Source organism: Paroedura picta, chromosome 3 (assembly GCF_049243985.1).
Source record: "Paroedura picta isolate Pp20150507F chromosome 3, Ppicta_v3.0, whole genome shotgun sequence".
NCBI classification, from domain to species: domain Eukaryota; kingdom Metazoa; phylum Chordata; class Lepidosauria; order Squamata; family Gekkonidae; genus Paroedura; species Paroedura picta.
The window spans coordinates 100,819,811-100,841,476 of NC_135371.1; the positions used below are offsets into that span (position 1 = coordinate 100,819,811).

Genomic DNA, 21,666 nt, shown 5'->3' on the forward strand with positions numbered 1-21,666 from the left:
CACACACAGACTTGATTCATTTTCACTCATCAGTCTAAAGGGAGAAACTAAAGAGTGTGCTGCGCCTTTCCTGTACACCATGCATGTATCCTGATCTACATAGGGACTTGGATCCCACAAAAAATCTCAGCTGACAATGAATTCTCATCTGGAGACTTGAGTGTGATTCTTTGGCCTCTCCACACAGCCCAAAGTGCTCCTTAAAATACTGCTTTTTGGGGATGGAGACCCTCGAGAACATGAGGGGAGAAATGGAGATCTATCATGGGACACTGGAATTGGTAAAAATTGCCGCTCTGACTTGTGCAAACATGATTGGCAAAATCCAGCCAACTGTCTAATGAGAAAATTCCTGTAGACAGAGTAGACATAAATAGTTACAACAATATCATTATGAGCTGATGTACGGATCCCCCTGAAGTCTGCTTCACACAGAGGACATGATATCCATTTCAGTCACTGATTTTAATGTTTCATTCAGTTTAAATTGACATTAAATGCCATCAACACTGGCAAGACAGTGTGCTAATACTTACATTTAAAATGTACTTAAGTCACAAGGATCATTTTTCCCAAACTGGAAATATTAATAGCCATTCTATTGTACTAACTTATTGCAATTTTATCATAAATATTTTTTAAAAAATTCTATCGTATCAGTATAAATTTACTGACATTAACACTATTTTGTTCTAGTTAATAATACCAAGAAAATTACCAATCCCGTAGAAAATCATTAAATGACCAAAATTTAAAAAATACCACTCGCAATGTATTTCTTTGTCCTCAGGTTTATACATGGCTCAAAGAATCTTCTTGTATTTCTGGTAAAATCTATTAATCATTTTTTTTTGTGCTAGGTTATATTTTCTCAAGTATACTTCTTGCAAATACATAACTTTTTCAAAATATAATTTAAAAAATAATCTGAGGTCACATAAAATGGATCTGATTTACATCAAATAGAAAAAAAAGCAGCTAATGGAAATGTGCAGCTAAAAAACAACACACACCAAGACCCTTAAACAGGAGATAGAAATTATTAAATTCCTTCCTGTAGTCTCTGCAGGTAAAACATATGACTTACCTACCATTCATTCATTCATACAGATTTGTAATATTTTTATATAAGTTTTCTCATTCAGAAATACTTATTGCCATAATTTTGTTGAAATTCTCCAAGGAAACTAACAGTGCAGCCTTAAGTACAGTTATATCTTTCTAAGACTACTGACTTTATTGGACTTAGATGGGTATAACTTTGCTTAGGATGGTACTGTCAAATGAAATTCTAGGCCTCTTTACTAAGAGTAAAGGCCTATTAAATTCAGTGGGATTTACATAGAAGTAGACATGTATAAAGTTGCAAAAGGCTGTTTGGCACACCAGCACAAATCTGCAGGGCCAAGGCACATCCAGTCTACAGGATCCTTTGATCGTACTGCAAAATTACCCCTTACACCCATCTGCATTGCAGATGGGTGCATAAGTAATACATTATCTACAGGAGTAATCTGTCTCCTGTTTAAAGGAAGGTGTTGTGATAGTATGGCACTCTAGATGCAGTTTAAGAAACTAACATGAGGTTTGACAACACTGCAGGAAACAAACGCTGCAGGAAACGTTTTAACATAACCCCAAGGTTAATACCCCAAAGTTGCTTTGTCCAGTGGTTCCAACTTTCTATGTTGTTTCTTTTTATATCAATTTGTCAGACAAGGAAATCCATGTTAATGTACACTTTTCTGGAGTATTTTCTAGGATGTATATTCATATAAGAGCTGTACTGGGAGTGGCAGTAAAGAAATATAATTATATATTATTTAAAAAATCTAACACTCTTCTCTGGATATACAGTGAGGGAAGACTGGCGGTGGCTCACAAGAAAAAACATGTTTGTACTAGTCTCATTGCCAAGGAACTCAATGAGGTTTCAAACAACCTCATGACTGCTTGGAACATAGTTTGTGAATCAATTGTTCTACAAATCCCGCTAAGTGGATGTCTTTCAAATAAAATATTTTATAGGATGCATCCTCCAACATACAATCTGATTTCTCTCTTTCTGTTAAAATATCAAGATCTGCCCCTAAACAAATCTGTTTTATGGAATCTGACTCTGATACTACAATCACAGAAAACATAGACCTCTACACTGTGCTTAGCACATCTAGACATTAGCTATTTTATAAAGTAAATACCATATTGGTCGTATGACACTCACCAATTATGAATATTATTTTGAACATGTACAAGGGCTGAGTTCTCTACTGAGTGACAACTTCACTGAGTACAGAGCTAGATCTATTTGTATGTACCAGTACATTACATTTGGGATACTATACATGAATGGCATACTCCCATGGCATGAAGGTAAAACAAACACTGAAATTACAGCAGAACGCTGATGGGAATAGTTCTCTAATGATATAGCGAGGCAGCATGGTTCAGCAAAAAGAAGATTATTACTTGATTTCAAATTCAGCCCCAGACTTGGTGGACTTTTTTTTACAAGTAACTTTTACTTGTGTCGATATCTGAATATGGGGAAATAATAGTAACCTACTTCATAGGATCATTGTATTAATTACAAAGCACACTAAGGCATCTTAAAGCAATTGATTAAAAGTGCTTCTTGCCCATGTGACTTCTGGAACAAAACTGTTAACCAACAGCTGTAAAAAATTTTAAAGGTTGTGATTATATACCTCTCTTGGAAACACAGGGCAGTCATGCAATTCCACTTAGCAGTTTAGTGTTTCCATGTGACTGAATTAAAAAGTGCCTTGAGAATGTCATGTGGTTTGATGACTGAAAGATATGATAAAACAAGGCTAATCATAACAATAAAATGCCATTTCCAGAAAAAACATAATAAATAAGGCAATTGTAACTAATTAATGAAGTGCATAAATCCATCTAGATTTTTGCAGAATATGGCCATGGCTAGTCAGACAGCCATTAGAAAATTCCTGTAGAATCCTGCCCATCACTGCAGGATGTTAAGCACCATGACTGAAAGCAAACCCACTGCTGAACAGGGCAAAATGCACTTATCACATCTGCTGCACAACTTGGGTCATAGTAAAGTCTCAGTATCACAGCTGGCACCAGCCAATTAGCTGAATGCTTGAATAGGATGTTAATTAGAATTATAAGTGCTATTCTCTATGCATAGGAGGAATCCCTCTTTGAAAGTTTCTTCCATAAGTGGAAGGGAACCTTTGGATTCACCTTGTACTTGCTTGTTCAATTTCTAGATACTTATATATAATCTAAGAGGGCTGACCAATTATTACAAGTTTTCCTCTACACAAACAGCTTTCAAGCAATAATACTAAAGTAATTATGGGAATTGGCCTCAATGTTATTGATAAGATCTCTTTCCTTACTTCATATTTTCCATTCACACCCAGGCCACCTATCACTCTTAATCCTTCCAGCTTCCCTGAACTACCTAAGCCAGTCCCAATTTAAATGTGACACTGTTAGATCTCTGGTATGCTAATAATGAATGTATAGTGACCAAGAACTGAGTTTAAATGATATACTGGAATGTAGATGAAGAAGAGTAGGTTTTTATATCCTGCTTTTCTCTATCCTAAGAATCTCAAAGTGGCTTACAATCTCCTTTCTTTCCTTTCCCTTCAAGAGATACCTTGTGAAGAATGTAAGGTTGAGGGGGTTCTGAGAGAACTATGACTGGTCCAAGGTCACTCAGAAGGCTTAATGTGGAGGAGTGGGGAATCAAATCCAGTTCTCCGGATTTGAGTTGGCTACTCTTCACCACTACACCATGTTGCATGAGTTACTTCTTTTATTCTACCCTACCAGTGTTGCAGTTAAATCAGAAGTGTGATACAGCAATTCATGAACTCAGGCATGGATGCAGAAATCATACTCTGGCCCTGAGAAAGTAATGAAAGGGGAGTTACAATGTAAACTGTAGATGCAAAACACTAGCAAAAATGAGCTTCTCAGTTACTTGCTTTTAAGGGAAACTTAAAACAGGAAGATAGTATAAAACAAAACAGTGTGATTTTTTTCTGCCTGTGACATTTTCTAAATGTATTTAATTTTTAGCTAGATGAGAATTGATTTTTTTTGAACACCTGCAGCCAAGAATGAATTGAAGTATATGCAGCAAAGTGGTAAAGAATACAAATCATAACTATAAAAATCCTCTAGCAGTTATCAAATAATCTCAATGTTCAAAATTGGATAAAACTGAAAGAACACATCAGGACTGTCTTCAAAGTTGTCACAGAATTCAAAAATAAGTTCACCTAATTGCCACTGAGGGACAGTTTGCTACAAATTATAATCCTTTGTTAAAATATACACGGTCCAATTCAGGGTTGACCTCCCGGATCTTGGCTTCTAATTCTGACTCCAGACGAGTTACAGACATGGAACTGAGCAAAAGAAAATAAAGAGATTACATATTATTTAATTATTATTATGCAGTCTAATTAGTGGTAAGGCTATATGATTATTTATAGAAGAGTTCAATCTATTAAATAATAAACATGATTAGTATGAAAAAAGATTTATAAATATTATTAAAAGGATTTATCAAATTGTTAGCTTCTGTGCAACATTGTGAACCACAAAATAAGCCATTTTTCAAACAGTGGTTTGCTTGGCTAAGGATAACTGATGTAGTATGTTAATATGTCAGCCAGGAACATACACTTTTTATGAATTGTTAAACTTTCACTTGTAAACTGAGATTGAAACAGTGAGTCATGAATTACTGGGAGACATTTAAACTGACTGTTATCAATTTATGTTTTATATATTAAGAATGAATAAAATGAATTTAGGATGTATGGAGACATGCAATTAAAACCAGCAAGTACAACATTTAGGACTGTTAATATATCTGCATTACAGGATACCCACCTAGGTGTGATGAATGCTGATCCATCTCAACATAGTGTGGAGCTGCATTTGCTATTACAGCTTTTCTAAGTGTTTTCTAAGCCAAGAGGGTTGAGTTACATCATTTTAGAGTTCAATACAAGTCAAAGTTCTACCACAAAAGAAGCAGAGGACTTCAGCTTCCATTAATATTTTTGATCGTTCCATGAAATGAGATGTCAATTCTTGCCAACAGACAAGAATCATACTTTGTTTGGAACATCTCTGTAACTGAGTTCACTTCCCAGCCTCTGATCTATTTGGGCAGGCTGTAGCCCAACTCACTTATTTAAAGTACACACATTCCAGATGAAGTTCATTGGCCCTACCACCTGAATATCTGCAGCAAGTTGTAGATGTGTACATGCATGTACTCTGCATAGGTGATCATGAGCCACAACTGAACAAACATAAACAGATAAGGAATTCTCAGCCTCTTCTTGAATCAGATCCACTGCCTTTCCAAGCAAGTTGTTCTGATATCATCTGCTGAAAAGTGAGCTGCAACAGGGAACACACTTCTGTTTCATGCTTAGATTCCACTTTCTTTTTCTTTTCTTTCTTTTTCCACTTGTATGCCACCCCTCCCCTGGGTGCTCAGGGCAGCTCACATAAAATCACTTATCCATTATATTTCATCCCATTATTGTTTCACTAATATCAATTCTAAGGCATCTTGGTTTTATTTTACAGGTAATCCCCCCCTCTCAACATCTATTATTTATCAACTGGAGTGGAGTGAGAACACCCAGCAGGATAGTATTTTTGGCAGCCAGCTGAGGGAAAACAGACAGAGGGTGATATTCACCTTACTTACCTGATCAATCTCTGTGCTTTAGAATATTCTCTGTGCTTTAGTAGAGGGACATTCTGGAAGCAGAAAGTCTTTTTGCTTGGGGGTAGGAAGGTAAAGAACAACCTAACCTTGTGGTAAGGGGCTTCTTACTCAGTCTGGAAGAGCAAAGGCATAAAGCCAGGAAAATTTTAACTAGATCACAGAAAACTATGGACCAATAAATGAAAAGAATGAGAGATACGTTTGTAGAAGATGTGATGGGATTCCCTTTGCAAAGATTGATTAGCCAGGAAGCAAGGTGTATTCCTAACTAGAGTCACACCTTTCTGAGTCTATTGAAATCAAGAGGCTTACAAGGGTGTAATTGTCTTTAGGTCTACATTGCAGGTCTTCCTTTCTGAGGAGGAGGATATCAGCAGAAGAATATCCTTGAAGCAGAGACTGAGCAGACCATCAGGAGATCAGCCTGATCATCTCTCCAGTAAAGGAACTTCCTCTGTTATGAGAGGAGATGCTATTGTCGCAAGGGGGGGGGGGGACTTCCTAAAACAGAAACACACATACTCCCTACACTCATAAGCAAGAAGGAAAGGAGAAGCAAATTTATTATGGGGAATAACCAGGGCTTTCTAACTTACGCAAGGACAGGCTGGGAGCACAGAAATTCTACTTTCACAAAGTCATTTCCCAACTATTTGCTTCTAATATTCTAAGGAAAGGAGACTTTTAAATTGTGGACTGTCCCTCTGTTCACATTCAGAAAAAAAGAACAAATGTCACAGGAAAGGCTGAAGAAAAACAAAATGGGAATGGAGGTAACGTAACAGAGGCACAGTATGGGTGACATAAAAAGAAGGCAAACAAAGAGAGAAACAATAATGGTGTGGGAAGAAATACATTGCTTGTTTTGCCCTTCCAGGAAAGTTACACAGGAAGGATATAAGTAATGGAAGGGAGAAAAATTATAGATGCCAGAGGAAGGCACACTGTATGAAGAAGTTGCTAATCGCCATCTACTTCCTTAAGCTTACAACATAGATTTTTTTAAGGTGTAGACAGGTAACTTCTGGCTGAATTGAGATTTAAAAAGCAGGGCACATGTTTTCATCTGTTGAATACATGGCACAACTGTAACTCTTGCCATAGAAACAATAATATGAAAAGCATACAATACCTTTTTTGAGGAAATAGTGCACAGCATAAAGGCGTTGCAAACACCAAACTGGAAAAGACAAACAATAGCTTAAGCTACTTGCAGTAATCATTCTTAAATGATAAGGCAAGTTTCTTTGGGGGTGGATCAACAGGATTAGCTGAATTTTGTTGTAAGCAGCCATATATCCCTGTACCAGTCAATAAGTGCAACACCATGGCCCATTATGCACTCGGGGTGGAATGGTGGTGGCTAAAATCACCAATTATGCACGCTGCAGGCGGCAACCGGGCGCAGAGTCAACATATGCCGCCGAAAAAGCCGCGTTAGCGAGATGCGGAAGAAAGTGGAGCTTCCCGGGACCAGGGCGCAACCAGACTCGACTCCAGAGTAGCTGCGTGCATAATCGGATACTCTGGGTTTTGCCGCCACTGCATTCCGTCCCGTGCGTAAGCGGTTTGCTTCACTTCTTCCTCCTCCGTGTTCTCCATGCTGCCGTTTCAGCGGCCGTGCATAATAGGCCCATAATTCTTTTGCTCATTGCCAATGCTGAGTGGGTTGGAGTTAGGGAGGCACTTCTGACTGGGTTGGAGTTAGGGAGCCAGTTTGGTGTAGTGGTTAGGAGTGCGGACTTCTAATCTGGCATGCCAGGTTTGATTCCACACTCCCCCACATGCAACCAGCTGGGTGACCTTGGGCTCGCCACGGCACTGATAAAACTGTTCTAACCGGGCAGTGATATTTGCGCTCACTCAGCCTCACCCAGCCCACAGGGTATCTGTTGTGGGGAGAGGAATGGGAAGCCGCTGTAAGCCGCTTTGAACCTCCTTCAGGTAGGGAAAAGCGGCATATAAGAACCAACTCTTCTTCTTCTTAAGGTTTTTGTTTCACTTCAGTCTCTCTCTTCTAATATGACCTTTTCAGCTTAGCATGCTTGAACCTACATGTCTTTTCTCCTTGTGTCTTTGTTTGCTTTGTTTGATCCGAAACCCAAGATGAATCATAGAATTGGAGGGTACCTCCGCTGCACAATGCAGGAACTCACAGCTACCTGCCAACCCACAGTGACCCCAATTACATACCCAAATGATCCCTCCACCATTAGCCTCCAGAATCCTGCCTGGCCTGGAGGAAATTCACCTACCATCCCACAGTAGTGATCAGAAATTCCCTGGGTATGCAAGGAAGGGCCACAAGAGACAAACACTGAAACATCTCTTCCTGCCCACCCACCCACGTCTCCCTAAGTTCATAAAAACAACTCTATATCTGAACTTACATCTGCCTTATCCTTGAGGCCTGAGTTGTTTTCTGCCTTGATCCCAGTTGCTGGTTAGATGTTCTTACTTTACTTGCTCTTTGTTATTTGCCTTACACTTAAGGAGTTTGGGCAGTCTCACTAATTCAACATTTAAATCTGTTAGGTAATTCTAAAAGTAAATATGGTCTAGATCCTGTGGCTGGGAAGTAGGAGGGCAGGACAGGAAGTGTGCTTACACATCTTGGCTGGGCGCAACTTGTGACTGCGCCCCAGGCCAAGAATTTGGGAGTGATCATAGATGCCTCACTAAGAAGGCACAGGTCAAGAAGGTAGCCTGCTTGGCATTATTCCATCTTCACCAGGCTTGGCTACTAGCAACCTACCTGTCCCCCGATCACCTGGCCATGGAGATCCATGCAATAGTCACCTCCAGAATAGATTTCTGTAACTGGATCTATGTGGACATGCCTTTGTCTTTGATCTGGAAACTGCTGGTACAAAATGCAGCTGCTAGTGTCCTCACAGGAACACCTTGTCAGGCCCATATCTAGCCTGTGCTGAGGCAGCTGTACTGGTTACCATTGGCAGCCTGGATTTGGTCTAGTCCCACATATCTGAGGGACCATCTGTTGCCCTATGCCCCTCACAGGGCATTATCATCTGCAGGAAGTGACTTGTCGGTTGTTCCCGGACTCTAGAGAAGCTCGCTGGCCTTGACCAGGGACCGGCCTTTTTGATCCTGGCCCCCACCTGGTGGCGTGAGAACTGCGAGCCCTGCGGGAGCTTTCTGTGTTCCATAGGGCCTGCAAGATGGAGGAAGACCTGGTCCACCCCTCCACCCCGGAACTAAAAGCAGCAGTATGCTAGGGTCACCTATTAGTGTTGGGTTATGGCTCCCTCTCACCCCCACCCCTTTTGGGAATGTTTTAAGGGGCGGGATAGTTGTTTATACCGCCGTGTTGTTTCTTCCTCATGTTGTAATTTCATGTCCTGTTTTAATTTTTAATGGGGTTTAATTGGGTTTTTTTAAAGGACTGTTCTAACCTGCCACGAGCCATCTCCGGGAGTGGTGGGGAATAAAAATCTAACTACTACTAAAGGTAAAGGTAAAGGTATCCCCTGTGCAAGCACCGGGTCATGTCTGACCCTTGGGGTGACGCCCTCTAGCGTTTTCATGGCAGACTCAATACGGGGTGGTTTGCCAGTGCCTTCCCCAGTCATTACCGTTTACCCCCCAGCAAGCTGGGTACTCATTTTACCGACCTCGGGAGGATGGAAGGCTGAGTTGACCTTGAGCCGGCTGCTGGGATTGAACTCCCAACCTCATGGGCAAAGCTTTCAGGCGGCTGCCTTACCACTCTGCGCCACAAGAGGCTCATAACTACTACTACTACTACTACTACTAATAATAATAATAATAAGTGGGAAACAGTAAACTAATCTTTGAATTTTTTTACTCACCAAAACCCAACTAATCCCACTTGAATGGGTGCACTCATCCACGGGAACCGCTGTGTCAAAAACAAATGATACAGGGTAAACATGTTTCAAATTCACTGTATAGACACTACTGGAGATTTTGGATAAAGCACTTTTAAATGGCAAAAGTAAATATGGTTTACCATTTGGCAACTGTCAACTTTCCTACTGTAACAACTTTCTGTTAATAAAAAATTTGCAAAGCTTACTGATTTGTCTATCCTCAATAGTGGGATATAAGTGAGTATTTAACAATGCAGACAGTCATATAAGTAAGGTTGCATTGCTCATACAGAGTACAGTATTTGCTGGTGTATAAGACTACTTTTCCCCCCTGAAAAACATGCCTCCAAGTGGGGGGGGGTCGTCCTATACAACGGGTGCACTTCAGTACTGTAATGTAACAAACTCTATATTTAGAGTGGAAATGTTGGGGGGTCGTCTTATACGCCCAGTCATCTTATACGCCGGCAAATACGGTAGTTAAGAATGAAAGGAACTCTTCTGGGCCATTACAGTAATATTTCTGTAAGATGGATAGTGGATAGGAATGCTTTACTATTCCATTTTTAAAAATTAAAACTGTCAACTGAGCACTTTCAAAATGCAATACAGTCATTAAAACAAGTAGTTTGCAATATTTGTACTGTGAGCCTCTGTGGGTTTGATCCAGCCAGCTATTTTCACACCATCTCAATCAATTCTCTTCTTTAATTTACCCCAGAGACTACATTGTGTTTATACTTTGAAGTATTATGGTCAAAGGGAATCTCTCCTTCACTGCCATCAGAAGAGCTGGTTTAATCCATCCCTATGTTCAGATTACAAACATCTAGCAAGAGAAGTATCCCATGAAATCACTGAAGAATTACTTTGGCTCTGTAAATATGAACTGTGGCAGGAACTTTTAACTTTGACAGACGTAATTGCTCAAGCAGATTGTCTAGTGTTTGCTTGTGAATAATGCAGATGAGTAACCTGTTTGCCATGAGTGACATATAACACCCAAATACTTACAGAACTATACATTATTACAGTCAACTACACTGAAAGGTTAGCAGCAGAAGAATTTCTCATACTGAGGCTATTTTTAATTTGTATAACTACCTGCAGAATTTTCAAGATGAAAAAATTGCACAATGTCTGTGCTAGCGATCAGAATAGCAATGGATTAGTTAGAATATTTTATGCAAATCAAAGCAAAAATAGGTGACCCCTTCTATCATAACTTGGAGGGAGGCTTTCTAATGGCACAAGCAAGATCAAAAATTTTCAGAATGTTTTTGTATTAATTTGAAGCATTGATATACGCCAAAAGAAAGGACTCTTTAGTAATGTGTAATGCACTAACTGCAAATAGCTGTGAGGAAATTCAGACCTCCATCAATAAATTGCAAAGGGATTTATAAAGCACCAGAACACATACGGAGCTAGCAGTTTGACACAAGTTATCCAAGAGATAACTGCTTCAGATTATTTACTTCTGCCTAGAATTTATGGCACCTCAGATGATATGTACTGGAGTCTGGAACAGGGAAAAGGAATGTAGGTATCTATGGTAGAAATGGAACAAAGCAAGGCAGTTTCAGGGAATTGAAATAGCCTAGGCAATCCCGATCTTGTCAGATCTCAGAAGCTAAGTAGGCCTGGCTAGTATTTGGATGGGAGATCTCCAAGGAACAGTAGGGTCATGATGTGAAAGTAGGCAATGGCAAACCACCTTTGAATGTCTCTTTCCTGGTTGCCAGGCAATCCTAGGAGCTCCTAGCTATATCACACACATGCCATATGATAATAAATATTTTCAGGGAATTATTGAAATGATATGAACAATGCAAAAAGACTGTGTTGTAAATTGCATTTTAAATTTGCAAAAGAATAAAAGGTACAGAAATTGTATAAAAAAGAAAATTTGAGGATAGTATTCCTGCATCAGAATGTAGCTCCTGTAGCTAACCTGCAGCACCACCTACTGCCTGTTATTGTTTTAAACTTTCAGAAAAAATCTTATAGCACAAATGCATCAAAGTTATTTCCAATCTTTTATTCTTTCCATAGGGACAGCTATCTTTAAAAAATTAATATCACTTTCACATAGTTTGAATCCTATTTACTGTTACATTATCAACTACATTTTCAAAAACTAATCTAATAATGAATAAAATTTCTAGTTGAATTTGAATGGTATTTGAATTTTGTGTATTGGATATTGTTCTTACTAAAATCACTCCAAAAGATTTACATAATGTTTACATGTCATTTACTGAAGTAGTTGGATTTATACACTGCAGCCAATAAGTACAATTATGATTTTTCGGTCAAAAGCATCCCTTTGAATTGCTGCTGAAATTGGGAGCCTTACAAAGCCATAAGCATGAAGTGATAGCTTTTGTACTGAAATATGAGATATGAGTCAAGGTAGCAGAAAAATGCCAATTTAAAATGCCAATCCCAAATCAATTTCTAGGTACCAGATAGTTTCCTTGAATTGTTCTATAGAAATGAATATTTAAGAAAACCTTGACCTATGAAATACAATCTTGATTTAAGAAAACTTTAATCATCAACATTGACAATGAAAGAGAAACATTTGCAGTAAATTTGCTTTATACAGAAGGTGAAGAAAAGGAGAGATTGTTTTTAATTAAGAGAAAACAAGAATATGTTTGAAGAGTTTGACTGAGAGATTAGCACAGCGTTTTATGAACTATGAAACAGTAAGCCTATGTTTTTGGAAATTTAAGAACCAAAGGCTTTGACTAAAATAAGGATTGCAGCTGAGAAAGCTTAAAAGCTCAATTAATATACTTCTGTAATGTAGAGAGCACATGTTGTGAACTGCCCTAAGCCTTGGCAGGGAGTGGTAGTTTATAAATCTCATATAACAACAACTTTTCTTGCAGTGTACCCTCTTACTGGGATGTCTCCAAAGCTGCAGTTATATTGATGGAATGGAACTTCCATTGGCAGAAGTGTCAGAATGCTGCACTTCTGCTATCTGTTTTGATTCTGTTTGATGTGTAGATTTAGTTTGATGTGTAGATCCTGAGAGTTTATTGAACCCAGCTGCCTTCCCTTCTGTGAAGGAACCAGCCTGCTTCTGACTTGCAGGCCCAGTCCTGTCCTTGCCTACCCACTGTTCTGGCTGGGTGCCAAAAGGAACTGTCTGGGTAACCACTGCCAACACCTGTCTAAAGTACAGGCTCTCAGCTGGGAGAACTCCTAGTTGCCCCTTTCTCACCTGTGAGACCTTGCCTCTGTAGTCTCGCAGTCCTAGCACCTGAGCACCATTGGGGACAAGTTGCTGCAAGGGTACACCCTTCTCTGGGTCTTCCCTTTACAATAGGCTAGCATTTCCAAGGTGGGGGAGCTGCTCATCTCTTTGCCTAAGAGCCAGCTTCTTCCTTGATGTTCAGCAGGCTAAAGGCCAAGAGCCAAAGACCAAAAAACACCTTCCTGGGATCAGCATCATATATAATTTTTTGTCCCCTTCCACAGGAAGCCACCAACCTAGGAATTCTGGGAAGAAGTCATTCCCCCCCCCCCCACACACACACACTCCAGGTAACTGCTTCCTGGCCAGGTCAACTAACATGTGAAAGGAAAGGTGAACAGTCTTTGAGACTCTCCATTAATTTTGGGAGTGTGGTTTTTGTGTCCATCAGCATAACTCCTTATCTTAAATTCTTTGCCTCCTGGCAACTGCATTCCTGGTAATTCTGTAGCAGTTTGAATTTTGGTTACTATAAGTATCCATCACATATCTGGTTCTTGCATATCTGGTTCCTTTTTGCATATCTATTTTTTGTTCCGCGATCATTCCATTTACCAGAATGTTGGTATCTTGTCTTCTGTATATTTGTTGGATTAATTTCATAAAGTCCATAATCTGTAACATCACCTGGAAAAAGTCCCATCTAACATTGTCTAATGATTTTTCAGCTTCCAGAAACATACATACTGTCTATAATTTCTTTTTATGTCTGTAATCCATGGCATTAAAGATGAACAATGTTATGCTTCATGTATCTTTTGGCCATAAAACATGTCTAATCTTCATGTGTTCATTGATACCCCTTCACTGATACATCTTTTAAGTCTCTCGGCCATTATTTTCACAAAGATTTTATAATCCATTTTTAGCAGAGATGGGTCTGTAAAACTGAGGCAAGCATGGATCTGAGCCTTCTTCATGTATCATAGTTAAATAGACCTGCTCCTACGTTTGTGGGAGAGGGGTGTTGTAATTATGCATGATCTTTTGGATTATTCAGTTCTTAAACTGAAACCTGGTTTAAAATTCTTTGATGTTCAATAGTAAAAATTTTTTTAGTGGGATATTATTAAGATAGTCCATTGGAGAGTCATAATGTTCATATCCTTGTGAAGCCTCTAATTTGTATAATTCTGAGAAAATCTCAAAAAACAGTCTTGTATATCCTTCTCTGTGTGATAATCATTACTGCCTTGTTTCAACCATGAAATATTTCTTTTCTTTAACTCTTTTTCAAAATCTGTAAGCAAGCCACTTTCCTGGCTTATCTGCTTAACTGTTTTTTAAAAATCTAGTGGGATTTTTTTCATTTCTTGTCTCAGTTAAACCTCTTTGTAGCCTTAGTCCTTTAATTTGTTTCCATGTTGCCTTTGACTGATACTTGAAGTTGACTTCCTAAATTTTGAATTTGACTCAATATTGTTATTTAATTCAAGCCTTCTTTTCTTCAATGCTGAATTATAACGAATTAGTTTACCTCTCATAAAGGCTTTACTTGCATCCCAAATCAATGAGCTTTTCATATCTGCTGTTGTATTTATTTATTTAAAATTCCTGTAACTCTGACAACTTTCCAGGGAGCAGCCCATTGGCCAGGTGCCCTGGCATTTCCTCGGTTCTACTCTGGAGAGGGTCATGATTCCCCTCTCAGTGCTGGTGTGCAGCAAATCATGGACTTCAGACTATATCTTGCTGCCCTCAACTCATGTGATCCCCACATGCCATCTCTCAGTGTATTATTTGCAAGCACTGTCAAGAGCTTCCTGGAGCACTGGCTACACTGCTGGACATTCTCCAGCCACATTTGCGAACGTCCCCACATCTTGACAGGTACTCAAGTTCACTCCTTGAGCCACAACATTCACACTGGCACTCCAGCTGATGCCATACCCATACCCATGGGTGCAACCAACTCCTCAGTTCCCTGGGCTGGGACCAGTGCCAGGGCACAAGTTTCATGCCAAGTTTGATGGATCCCCAGTCAAACTGGCTTACTTTCTAGTGCAAGCAGTGGGTTTCATGCAGGACTGGGGATACTCCTTCCCAACGTAAGCTGACACAGCGGGTACTCTGGGGGGTGGCTGGTGAGTGGTGGGCCAATCTATATGAGCTCCAGAGGTAAGAGCTAACTCGTATTCTCTGGTTCCACGATAGGCTGCAGGCTCAATTTGGGGACCTGTTCTGGGAGCAGAAAGCCTGGGCAGAATTGAAACAACTATGTCAGAAGGCCCCCTTCAAGGATCGCTGCCTTGTTGTGGCAAGGGGGCTTGCGTAGTTCAGTGAAGCTATGAGCTATGCCGTGCAGGGCCACCCAAGACGGACAGGTCATAGCTGAGAGCTCTGACAAAAGGTGATCCACTGGAGAAGGCAATGGCAAACCACTCCAGTATCTTTGCCATGAAAACTCTATGGACAGTTCCAATAGGCATAACGATATGACGCTGGAAGATGAGCCCCTCAGGTCGGAAGGTGTCCAATATGCTACTGGGGATGAGCAGACGGCTAGTACGAGTAGCGCCAGAATGAATGAAGCGGCTGGGCCAAAGCCGAAAGGACGCTCAGTTGTGGAAGTAACTGGTGGCGAAAAGACAGTCCGATGCTGTAAAGATTTTTATTCCATAGGAACCTGGAACGTCAGATCCATGAATCAAGGCAAGCTGGACGTGGTTAAACAAGAAATGAGTAGACTGAACATCGACATTTTAGGAATCAGTGAACTAAAATGGACAGGAATGGGTGAATTTAATTCAGATGACCATCAGGTATACTACTGTGGACAAGAATCTCGCAGAAGAAATGGAGTAGCATTCATAATCAATAAGAGAGTAGGAAAAGCAGTCTTGGGATACAATCCCCAAAATGACAGAATGATCTCAGTTCGAATCCAAGGCAAACCATTCAACATCACAGTGATCCAGGTCTACGCCCCAACCACTGCTGCTGAAGAGGATGAAGTTGATCAGTTCTATGAAGCCCTACAACACCTTCTAGAAGCAACGCCCAAAAATGATGTGCTTATCATCATGGGGGATTGGAATGATAAAGTAGGAAGCCAAAAGATAACCGGGATAACAGGCAAGTTTGGCCTTGGAGTACAAAATGAAGCAGGGCACAGGCTGGTAGAATTTTGTCAAGAGAATACAATGGTCATAGCAAACACTCTTTTCCAGCAACCCAAGAGACGACTCTACACATGGACATCACCAGACGGTCAACACAGAAATCAGATTGACTATGTGCTCTGCAGCCAAAGATGGAAAAGTTCTATCCAGTCAATAAAAACAAGACCAGGAGCTGATTGTGGTTCAGATCATGAGCTTCTTGTTGCAAAATTTAGGCTTAAATTGAAGAAAGTAGGGAAAAGCACTAGGCCACTCAGGTATGAACTAAATCATATCCCTGACGAATACACAGTGGAGGTGACAAATAGATTTAAGGAATTAGATCTGATAGACAGAGTGCCTGAAGAACTATGGACGGAGGTTCGCAACATTGTACAAGAGGTAGCAACTAAAACCATCCCAAAGAAAAAGAAATGCAAGAAATCAAAATGGCTGTCTGAGGAAGCTTTACAAATAGCTAAGGAGAGAAGGGAAGTGAAAGGCAAGGGAGAAAGAGAAAGATACACCCAATTGAATGCAGAATTCCAGAGAAAAGCTAGAAGAGATAAGAATGCCTTCTTAAATGAACAGTGCAAACAAATAGAAGAAAACAATAGAATGGGGAGGACCAGAGATCTTTTCAAGAAAATTGGAGATATGAAGAGAACGTTTCATGCAAAGATGGGTATGATAAGGGACCAAAATGGTAGGGACCTCACAGAAGCAGAAGAGATCAAACAAAGGTGGCAAAATTATACAGAAGAACTATACAAGAGCGAGCTTAACATCCCTGATGACCACAATGGGGTAGTTACTGACCTGGAGCCAGACATCCTGGAATGTGAAGTCAAATGGGCCTTAGGAAGTCTGAGCAACAATAAAGCTAGTGGTAGTGACAGCATTCCAGTTGAACTATTCAAAATCTTAAAGGACGATGCAGTAAAAGTGCTACACTCAATATGCCAGCAAATTTGGAAAACTCAACAATGGCCACACGATTGGAAAAGGTCAGTTTACATTCCAATCCCAAAGAAGGGCAATGCCAAAGAATGTTCAAACTACCGCACCATCGCACTAATTTCTCATGCTAGCAAAGTTATGCTCAAAATCCTACAAGCTAGGCTCCAGCAATATGTGGACCGAGAACTTCCAGAAGTACAGGCAGGATTTCGAAGAGGCAGAGGAACTAGAGATCAAATTGCCAACATACGCTGGATCATGGAGAAAGCTAGGGAGTACCAGAAGAACGTCTACTTCTGCTTCATTGACTATGCTAAAGCCTTTGATTGTGTGGAGCACAACAAATTGTGGCAAGTTCTTAAAGAGATGGGAATACCAGAGCATCTTATTTGTCTCTTGAGAAATTTATATGCAGGTCAAGAAGCAACAGTGAGAACTGAACATGGAATCACTGACTGGTTCAAAATTGAGAAAGGAGTTCGGCAAGGCTGTATACTGTCGCCTTGCCTATTTAACTTGTATGCAGAGCACATCATGAGAAATGCGGGATTAGAGGAGTCACAAATTGGGATCAAGATTGCAGGGAGAAATATCAACAACCTCAGATATGCAGATGATACCACTCTAATGGCAGAAAGTGAAGAGGAACTAAAGAGCCTGTTGATGCGGGTGAAGGAGGAGAGTGCCAAAGTTGGCTTGAAACTCAACATCAAGAAAACAAAGATCATGGCATCCGGCCCTCTCAATTCCTGGCAAATAGAAGGGGAAGAAATGGAGATAGTGACAGATTTTATTTTCCTGGGCTCCAAGATCACTGCAGATGGGGACTGCAGCAAAGAAATTAAAAGACGCTTGCTCCTGGGGAGGAAAGCTATGGCAAATCTAGACAGCATCCTAAAAAGCAGAGACATCACCCTGCCAACAAAAGTGCGTTTAGTCAAGGCTATGGTCTTCCCAGTTGCAATGTATGGCTGCGAAAGTTGGACCATAAGGAAGGCCGAGCGTCAAAGAATTGAGGCTTTTGAACTCTGGTGCTGGAGAAGACTCTTGCGAGTCCCTTGGACTGCAAGGCGAACAAACCAGTCAGTCCTAGAGGAGATCAGCCCTGACTGCTCTTTAGAAGGCCAGATCCTGAAGATGAAACTCAAATATTTTGGCCACCTCATGAGAAGGAAGGACTCCCTGGAGAAGAGCCTAATGCTGGGAGAGATCGAGGGCAAAAGAAGAAGGGGACGACAGAGAATGAGGTGGATGGATGGAGTCACTGAAGCAGTAGGTGCAAACTTAAATGGACTCCGGGGAATGGTAGAGGACAGGAAGGCCTGGAGGATCATTGTCCATGGGGTCGCGATGGGTCGGACACGACTTCGCACATAACAACAACAACAACAACAAATGTCAGAAGGGATAACCCCTTGCACAGTACATGAGCTTCGCACCTGCTCGGCCAAGCAGGCGACCTCAATGAGGACTCCCAGATCAATTTTTAAAGGGTTTAGATGCAAACATCAAAGGCATCCTAAAATTGGAGCGGGGGGCAATATTAATATCTGGTTCCTGGCCGCTGGGGTGATGGAAATTAACTTGTGTGACCTGAGGCTGTATAAGCAACAGCAGCAGGCACAAATTTCCTGAGCCACCTGCCCTGGGGGCTTGTCTGTGGAATGGCCAACTTCAAGCCCAACAGGAACAGATCGGGACTGGCGCTGCCAGCAAGGACTGGGTTTGGTGTGGCGGGGCCTTTTGTGGTTGACTGTTCAAAATGTAGAAAAACCTCTGTCAGGCCCATGGGCACCGAGTGGGGTCAGAAAAGTGTGGCCTCTCCCCTTACATCATGCCAGGAACCCCCCAGAATGGCCGTGGGGCCAGAAACAAGGGTGCAGCTTGCACCTGTCATGGAAGATTCACTAGCTCCCACCACAGAACCTCTGATGAAGGGAGCCAAGATCACCTTTTCTCGGGAAATGAGGAAGACCTGATGGGAGAAGCACTCCTCAGCAGGTCATAGAAGCAACCCCAACACCTCCATGTTGAATCTACCCCCCCCCCCACGTGCTACTTCAGTCATGCTTGATCAATGAAAACTATGGAGTGCAACTGGACATGCAGGTGTGCTTGGACTGTGGCTACAGCACCAGCCTCATCATGCCTGAACTGGTAAGGGGGCTGGGTATGGAGAGACTGAAATTCCCCATTGTGATGGAGCAAATGGATGGGAAGCCGTGTGTGGGGGAATTATCCAAGCTACTGCCAACATTTTGATAATGGGCCCCCACAGTGAGTGTATTTCAATGACTAGCCCCAGTGGCTGGATATTCTGTGGTTTTGTGTATGGATTGTTCATGACCTGCTGCCCTGATTTCCTGAGCATGAAGGTGTCTACCAAGTTGGATCTAAGGAAAGCTTACTTCAGGGTGTGGAATACCCCATGGGACAAATGGAAGACAACTTTCAACTCCCTCATGGGCCAGTTTGAGTATCTCATCATGCCGTTCAGCTTAAGCAGAACACCCAGCATGTTTATGAATGTAATTCCGGATCAGGCTTAAGGTTTTGGTTATCACCTTTAAGGCCATACGCAGTCTGGGCCCAATATACCTGAGGGATCGCCTCTCTGCCTACACCCCTCAAAGAGCCTTGTGCTCTACTACCTTCCACCAAGGGAAGCTCGCTTGGCCTCAATCAGGGCAAGAGCTTGCTCCATTCTGGCCCCCACCTGGTGGAACGAGCTCCCAGAGATCAGGCCCCTGACAGAACCTAAACAGTTCCGCAGAGCCTGCAAAAGGGAGCTCCTCTGCCAGGCATTTGGTTGAGGTCGACCCAAGCCATCGCTTCCAATTGGCCCCCAAGCCCCCCCTCCTACTATGACTGCTATGAATCTACACAACCCACTGGGTCTCAGTAATAGTTAAGCTGAGGCTCTTTGCAATTCTGTTATTCTCTCATGTTATTGTTATTATGTTAATTGTTATTGTTATAATGTTATTGTGGTTATCAACTGTTGTTACCATATGTTATCTGTATCTTTTTCCTGTTTCCTGTAAACCGCCCTGAGCCTTTGGGGAGGGCAGTATATAAAAATAAATAAACAAACTAACAAATAAAATTACAGGTGTTATATGACCTGTTGTACAAGGGGGTGGTGGCCTAGCTTGATGACATGCTGATCTATAGTCAAAATGTGGAAGAGCCTATCCTCCTAGTGAGGGAGGTCCTTCGGCAGTTACTAGACAATGAACTGTAAGCTAAACTATCGAAATGTGAATTCCACAAAAGTAGTCTTGACTACCAACAGTATTGGGTGTCTGCCGAAGGCATTCGCATGGACCCCGCTAAGGTCTAGAATGTGTTATATTGCCTCCCCACCCCTCATACTAGATGGCAGCTCCAATCCATCCTTGGATTCACCAATTTCTACGATTTCTTACCAAGATTCTTGCACGTGGCTCTGCCTCTGACTGACTAATTGAAAACTTGAAGGAAGGGGGAGGAGGCCCAGAAGCCGGGATACCACCTGAACTGGTCTGATTCCTGGCAAAACGTTTAAGATGAACTCAAGCACCTTTTTATTATGGAGCCCATGCTAGCTCACCCAGAGCTGACACACCCCTTTATCATACAAGTAGATGCTTCCAAGTCAGTGGTGGGCAGGGTGTTGTTACAGAAGGGAGATGGGAAATTACGCCCCAGTGCTTACCTCTCTTGCAAATATTCTGCTGCTGAATGTCATTGGGTGATTTGGGAAATAGAGGTGGCGGCAGTTATAACGGCATCGATGTCTTGGAGACATTTTCTGGAGGGGTCCACAGAGCCTTTCCAGGTCTGGACCAATCATAAGAACTTGGAAGTGTTACAAGAATCGTGCAAACTCAATGCTAAGAAGATTTGATGGGCTAAATTCTTCTCTCATTTTGACTTCGCACAGAGTCACATTGCTGATTGTTCAAACTTTCTAGCAGATACTCTATCTCGCCTTCCCCAGCGTGACTGTAAACAGGAAGTGCGTGTGGACACTGTGTTTACCCCCACCAGTTGAGTCTCATGCTGTAGACTTGCAGTCCCCCTTCCACTACAGACCTGAAAGAGGTGGGCCAAGATACTTTTTGAAGAGTGCTAGACACTGACCTGGAACTACCCAAACTGAAGCGTTCCTTTACCAACCTCAATGGACTATTAACCCATGGGGGGTGGGTCTATGTTCTTGCTGATCTAAGGAGGGAGATTCTGGTGGCATGCCACAATAGTAAGGTTGCAGGACACTTTGGAATTATAAAAACCTTGGCACTGATGCACAGTCAATTCTGGTAGACCCACCCATGACAGGACATGGAGGAGTACATCAGGGGGTGTCCCATTTGTACAACCATCAAATGGGTGGTGGGAAAGCCTCCAAGATTGTAAAATCCCCTGAAGAATCCCCAAAGGCCCTGGGAAGTCATTGCTATGGATTTCATCACAGATCTTCCACCTAGCAATGGAAAGACAGTAATTTGGGTGGTGGTTGACATGTTTTCCAAACCAGCTCATTTCGATCCATGGATCTCCCTCTCAGTGGCTCACTGAACTTTTTGTACAGCATACCTTGAGACTCCACTCCTTCCCAGACAAAATAATTTGTGACTGTGGGAGCCAATTTGTAGCAAAGGTTTGGGGGGCCTTCCTCTGGCTAGCTATGGTGGACCAGGCCCTTAGCTTGGTCTACCACCCTGCCACCAATGG

At 41.6% G+C, this 21,666-nt stretch overlaps 1 protein-coding gene across 9 annotated transcripts in view; it reads right to left on the reverse strand.

The window, feature by feature from the left end:
• SFXN1 (sideroflexin 1) overlaps positions 1-21,666 on the reverse strand; it is a 63,581-nt gene that overhangs the window by 1,015 nt on the left and 40,900 nt on the right. For 6 of the 9 annotated variants that reach the window (XM_077327006.1, XM_077327010.1, XM_077327008.1 and 3 more), the window contains 3 exons: positions 9,595-9,644; positions 6,894-6,941; positions 451-4,415 (listed from right to left, as the gene is read on the reverse strand). In XM_077327006.1, coding sequence (XP_077183121.1) covers positions 4,319-4,415; positions 6,894-6,941; positions 9,595-9,644 — 195 coding nt within the window. In that variant the 3' untranslated portion in view covers positions 451-4,318. Of the gene's footprint in view, positions 1-450; positions 4,416-4,905; positions 4,982-6,893; positions 6,942-9,594; positions 9,645-21,666 lie in introns of those variants that run through there. The other 3 variants (XR_013229287.1, XM_077327013.1, XM_077327014.1) reach the window with 3 other exon arrangements.